Here is a 6,539-nt window from a genome sequence, read left to right as displayed (position 1 = left end):
GTGAGCAGCAGCTCATTTGCATTTAAAGAGACAGGCCCGAAAAACAGCGTTCTGCTTCCATTCAAAATAGGCATTTTCAAAATGATAATAAATGATCTGTGGAGTATTTTGAGCTGATATTTCACAGACACATTCTGGGGACACCAGAGACTTATATTACATATTGTAAAAAGGGGCATAATATGTCTCCTTTAGGGTCTTCATGAAACGTCTGTAACATACTTTGGTTAAAATTCCTCAATGGTCATGTAAAAGAACACTCTTTTTACCTTGTCAAAACCAGCTCTGTTCACAGCTATCCGTTTCGGTGCGTGTCTATTTAAATGATAATGAGCTACTGCTCACCCCACCCCTCTCTTCCGTTGGGCGTGTTGACTCAAGAATTGCTGGCTTGGACTCATGGCTCAGTGGTGGTCTTATTCAAATAGCTAGCTATCTATGTATAAACCGGCTGCAAATTGAAACATCTCGCTCGATGACACAGTTTCAGACTCTGACAGCGCATAAGAAACTGGTTTCATTTATCTATTCAGTGAAAATGTCATCAAATGTCCCCTTTAAATTGATCAAAAGTGACAGTAAAGTTATTTATAATGTTACAAATATTTATATTTCAAATAAAGTCTGTTCTTTGGAACTTTCTTTTTACCAAAGAACCCTGAAAAAAAGGATCCTGGTTTTAAAAAAAAACTTTTCTATATTGATAATAATAAGAAGAAATGTTTCCTGAGCAGCAAATCAGCATATTAAACTGATTTCTGAAAGATCATGTCACACTGAAAACTGGAGTAATGCCTGCTGAAAATGTAGCTTTGCCATCAAAGGAATAAATTACAGGAATCAATTTTAAAAGTTATTTTAAAGTGTAATAATATTTCATCATATTATTGTTTTTACTTCTTTTAAAACCATTTAAAAATCTTATTGACCCCAAACTTTTGAACAGTATTTGTATTTCTGAGTGGAGCAGGATATTTATTGAGGGAAAAACAAAGGACTGGATGATTTTATCCATCAGGAATCATTTGCATTGTGAAAAATGGGCAGACACTGACCAGTTTTGATTTTATGTTGACTATCCATGGCCTCCACTGCTTCTTTATTAGGTCTCTGCCAGGAAGTGCTCTGGAGCTGAGGTACTCCCAGGGAAGTGGGTCACTTCCTGCTGGCTCCACCACCCATCTAGATCATTATGGAAACACAGGCACAGGAGGCGTGGTCAGACGGGCTCATCGTGGACGCTGGGGCGGGGCAAGGGAGGACGCTAGCAAAGTGAGAACATCTTTGTATGAACCTGCTAATAAATTAATAAAAATGGCTTAATATGAAATTTAACTAGTTGCTTCTTACATTTCTCATGTTCAGTACGGCGATTGGGACAGCGGAGCTTTGCTGGGCACTGGGTTCGAGGGCGGCGTAGAGGACAGGTGTTCTGATGATGAAGAGGATCGCGAGACGCTCTTTGGATCGGAGCTGCTGTCACCAAGCGGTCAGACAGATGTGCAGACTCTCGCTATTATGTTGCAGGAGCAGCTGGAGGCCATCAACAAAGAGATTAAGTGAGTTTACTGCAGACGGAGGGACCTTGAGACCGCTTGAAAAAACAAACTTTCATTTAATGGGAAAGACATTTGAAATGGAGAGTGCTCAGAAAGGGAGGTTAATGGGAAAGATCAGGGAGACACTCGATAAGGAGAGTATAGGGCAGGGAACATCAGTACATAAGAGTGTTTTCAAAATCGACTAGAATAACTCAATGCACCAAGAGCTTGTAACACTCCAAAGAGAAAGGAAAAATCGAATCATCACATCATATGACCCCTTTAAGAAAACCCTGCTCTTTTTGAGTTCACCTGACCCCGATTGGACCTTTTACACAACACATAATATATAAATATGCATATATAAATATACATAAATATAACTGTTTTATATTAGAATATTTACATACATTTAAAATGTAATTTATTCCTGTGATGGCAAAGCTGTTAAAGGAAAACTTGAAATCGCATCATATGACCCCTTTAATATATATATTTTTTTAATCTGATTCTTCTAACGTTCAAAAGAACATTTATTTAAAATAGAAATATTTTGTAACAAAAATATTTACTGTTAGATTTGATCAGTTTAATGCGTCCTTGCTGAATAAAAGTATTGCTGTATAAAAATTACTAACCTCAAACTTTGTTCTCTTTGTTTCATTCTCTCTCTCTTTAGGTTTTGTAAATATGAAAAAATCTTTAAAGGTCCTAATTTGTTCTTTTTCAATTTAAGGCCTTAAATTGGAGCCAAAAGTGTGTTATTTTCATATTTATATTAATGTTTAATGTCGTGTGAGGGAATACAGCACTTGTGATTGATATATATTTATATATAAAGATAACCACACAGGGGAACAATATCGCAATTTTTAACAGCTGATGAACAATAAAAACATTGACAGCCAATCAGAATCCATCCTGCTGTAAAGAGCTCAGGCATTTAAAGCGGTAGATGAAAAAACTGCAGTGCATGCTTATAATAAACAGAACAGTATCGTCCATTGTTAACGCTAATATAGTTATCTGTATCGTTTGTGCTGTATAGTAATCATTTTTGGTGTGCCTTTAAAATGTCTTGCCTCATGATACCTTCAGAAGCCTTTGTCTTACCATCCTTTCATATTTTCTTCAGGCTGATTCAGGAAGAGAAGGAGAGCACAGAGCTTCGTGCTGAAGAAATCGAGAGCAGGGTCAGCAGCGTGGCTCTGGACGGCCATCCTGTCCCCCCGACCTCTCTGGGGCGGGACAGCACAGGTCGTGGCTTCATCCCCCCATCCCTAACGTCCTCCACCCTGGCATCGCCCTCTCCACCCAGCTCCGGGCACTCCACTCCTCGCCTGCCCCACTCCCCAGCCCGTGAGACAGACAGACAGGTAGGAGCATGTGTGTGATTATTCACAAGTATTGCTATCACACATTGAATAAATGTGCAAACAGCTGACTCTATTCTGGCCATCAGAACAACAAAGATGACGACAGGTCCCTGGCCCTTTTGGATTCCACCCCTCCTCCCACCCCTCGTGCACTGCGATTGGACAGGATGACACATACCCATCCTGGTGCAATGTTGGATGACAGTCGTGAGTTCCGCAGGTGCGCTAACTGGCCCGGCCCGTAATCCATCCTTACATAGGACTGATATTCTGAGAATGCACTATACAAAATGTATAGCTCTTCACACTTCAGTCTTAATACCTTTTTGTAAGTGACCTTTCTGTGGTTTTCCAGCCTCTCAGCTGATGGCAGCAGCTCAAACAGCAGCCAGGACTCCCTCCACAAGGCCAGCAAAAAGAAAAGTATCAAGTCTTCCATCGGCCGGCTCTTTGGGAAGAAGGATAAGGTCAGAATGGGTCAGTCTGGACGTGAGTCAGCATCTCTGGGTGAGTCTAACTTAAAAATACTTCAAAACAAAAAAAGTGCTTGACAACAAAATAAAAAAATAACACTGCACAAAATCAGAGGGATAAACTTAAATTATCCAGAAATGTTCCTTAAGGCCCCTGTGAAATTGCTGACTCCTTTCCTAATGAAAGCATTCGTTTGCTTAGGAAAAATATCAAAGGGCTCATTGCCTTTTTAAGTAAAAAATAACCTTTATTTATGTCACAGTCATTCAACATGATTTGCTACATGCTAGTTGTTTCCTTTAGCATTAGTGGGAGGGATATTCTCATTCTAGAGAGCATTTGATTAGACAAAAATCTGTATAGTACAACATGAGTCATCACTATTTTTTTGGTTCATTCTCCTGGAATAGAAAAACTGAATGTCTTATATATGCACACTAGCATTTAAAAGCTTGTCGTTGGCAAGATTCTTAATGTTTTTGAAATAAGTCTCGTAGGCTTTCCAAGGCTGCATTTATTTGATCAAAAATACAGCAAAAACTGTAATATTGTGAAATATTATTACAATTTAAATTGTAATACTGTGTAAAACTGTGTTTTCTATTTTAATATTATTCCTGTGATGCCAAAGCTGAATTTTCAGCAGCCATTACTCCAGTCTCCAGTGTCGCATGATCCTTCACAAATCATCTAATATGATGACTTGCTGCACAAGAAATATTTCTGGTTTCTAAACAAGCTCTGTAAACCATATCTGTAGCATGCAATTGATTAGCAAATATGATTATATAACAATGCAACAATGGTAATCTATGTGGTATTCTTACCTGCATCAGGATAAACTGTTTTCGACAACTTATTGTTTCTTTAATGGGCAGTAAAATGTTTAATATCCACTGTTCATTCAGTCCTGTTCATTTAACTGCCACCCTTAACCTCTCTGTGTCTTCTGTAGCCTCCACCCCCTCAGATGACCTGGGCTCTGTAGATCCTCTCGGACTCACTAAGATGGCCGGTCCGGTGGACAAGGACCGTCGCAGCAAGAAGAAGTAATTTTACTCAAACCAGTCAAGTGTAGTCACTTTCTTCTGACTCTGTATCTCATTCTTTGTACTGAATAAACATCTCACCCTTTCTTTTAGGCATGAGCTGTTGGAGGAGGCATGCCGACAGGGGCTACCCTTTGCATCCTGGGATGGACCCACTGTTGTCTCCTGGCTGGAAGTATGACTCCATATCTGAGCATTGCAATGGATAAAAAGGGGCTTGTTTAGTTTTACATTGATATATCATGTTATGTTTGAAAATATGGCATTATTGTTTCCGACTGTCTACTTACATTCTGTGTTACTTTGATGTCCTAAGAAAAGGTGCTTCCTGTCAGCACTTTTTTGTTTGTTTTGTACTTTCCCTAGAGGTCACCTCTCTCTCTCTCTTTTAGCTGTGGGTGGGCATGCCGGCATGGTACGTGGCAGCCTGTCGTGCTAACGTGAAGAGTGGAGCCATCATGGCTAACCTGTCAGACACAGAGATCCAGAGAGAGATCGGCATCAGTAACCCTCTGCACCGCCTCAAACTGAGACTGGCCATTCAGGAGATGGTGTCCCTGACCAGCCCCTCGGCCCCGGCCAGCACACGCTCTGTACGCTCACATACACTTACATATGCTAAATGCATCATAAAAGAATTAGGATACTTGGGGTCCAAAAATCTGAGACCACAAATAAAATGCTTCTCATCAGTTTTTTTATTGCACATACAGTAATATTATCAGCAAAACAATTAAGAGCGAAAAGTTGAATTGGCAAATGAACATACACTACAGTTTAAAAGTGTGGGGTCTGTACGATTTTTAAATGGTTTTGACAGAAGTCTCTTATGCTCACCAAGGCTGCATTTACACATTTGATCAAAAATACAGTAAAAACAGTAATATTGTGAAATATTATTACAATTTAATTTAATTTACACTTTTTTATAACGATGTAAAAGTCTTTCCCATCTTTCCTGTTTAATGCATCCTTGCTAAATTAAAGTATTAATTTCTTTAAAAAAGAAAAATCTTACTGACCCCAGACTTTTTAAAGGTACTTTAAATGTCAAAATGTAATATTTAAAATGAGTTTTTTCCCATTTTTGTTTTACTGACAGCAGCGTTCGAGCTGTATGAACTCATATTCTCCAGCTTGATTGAAGAATGATCAGAAAAGCATTTTATGCTTCAGTTGAAGCAAGAACATCTGTACAAAGAGTCACATGATCAATATCACAAATTTACTTATGTAATTAGTGGCCTAGAAAGAGTGCAGAATCATGAATATTTCTTATTCATTTTACATCATAAAAAGACTTTGTTGTACTTATTAAACATTAGAGTTTAATATGTTAGAGTTTGAATCTCTATTTTAAGCATGATCGTAGACATTTTCACCCCACTCTACATAACTCTAATAAACAGTAATCCTGATAATTGTATGTGTTGTTTTTTTACCACAGTCAACCAGCAACGTGTGGATGACCCATGCTGAGATGGAGTCCCTGACCGCAGCAACCAAACCAGTTAGTAAACACTTTTTGTATTGTCTCAGTACTTATGGATGCTCTGACTAGATTACTAGTTTGGGAGAAGTAGATGTAACAGATCCGAATAATGTGTGTCAAAGCCATCAACTACTAGAACACATTTAAAGAATGGATATTGACACAAAACCTCTTACCCACCAATGACTGCACTTCTGACACAGATTTTTGATGTGATATTGTATTGGAACCGATATTTATTTTTTGTGAATATTTCTTTATTAATTAGACAGTTCTGTTTTCCAGTTTTTTTTTAAAGTAAATTTCATCTAGATAAAAATAAACACCAGGAGTGTTGGATTGTAATAGAGGTCTGCATTCCCGCGCATCTCCCGCGGGAACCGTGGGACCCGACCGGATTTTTTGCGCCGCGGGATTAAATTCCCGAATAAAACGCGGTAGCGGTCGGTAACTCTGGTGTAATTTGAACGGGAGCGGGCAGTCTAACAATATCCCGTTCCCGACGTCCATTTAGAACAGCATATCTGCGCTTTATTCTTATTGACCACCGGTACAGCTTGCGCTCAGGACTGTTATGCACGCGCTGCACGCATGCTTTAAACATCAC

At 39.0% G+C, this 6,539-nt stretch overlaps 1 protein-coding gene across 3 annotated transcripts in view; it reads left to right on the top strand.

The window, feature by feature from the left end:
* The window catches only part of LOC107732887 (liprin-alpha-3-like), a 40,612-nt gene that overhangs the window by 23,579 nt on the left and 10,494 nt on the right, over positions 1–6,539 (top strand). For all 3 annotated transcript variants that reach the window (XM_016544319.1, XM_016544318.1, XM_016544320.1), the window contains 9 exons: positions 1,107–1,272; positions 1,366–1,559; positions 2,677–2,917; positions 3,004–3,137; positions 3,273–3,424; positions 4,347–4,440; positions 4,534–4,615; positions 4,833–5,033; positions 5,888–5,950. In XM_016544319.1, the coding sequence (XP_016399805.1) occupies positions 1,107–1,272; positions 1,366–1,559; positions 2,677–2,917; positions 3,004–3,137; positions 3,273–3,424; positions 4,347–4,440; positions 4,534–4,615; positions 4,833–5,033; positions 5,888–5,950 (1,327 nt within the window). The remainder of the gene's footprint in view (positions 1–1,106; positions 1,273–1,365; positions 1,560–2,676; positions 2,918–3,003; positions 3,138–3,272; positions 3,425–4,346; positions 4,441–4,533; positions 4,616–4,832; positions 5,034–5,887; positions 5,951–6,539) is intronic.

Source organism: Sinocyclocheilus rhinocerous, unplaced genomic scaffold, assembly GCF_001515625.1.
Source record: "Sinocyclocheilus rhinocerous isolate Xijiao unplaced genomic scaffold, SAMN03320098_v1.1 scaffold220, whole genome shotgun sequence".
Lineage (NCBI taxonomy): Eukaryota > Metazoa > Chordata > Actinopteri > Cypriniformes > Cyprinidae > Sinocyclocheilus > Sinocyclocheilus rhinocerous.
Note: the sequence above shows the minus strand (reverse complement) of the source record. Positions and strands in the feature narration are given on the sequence as shown.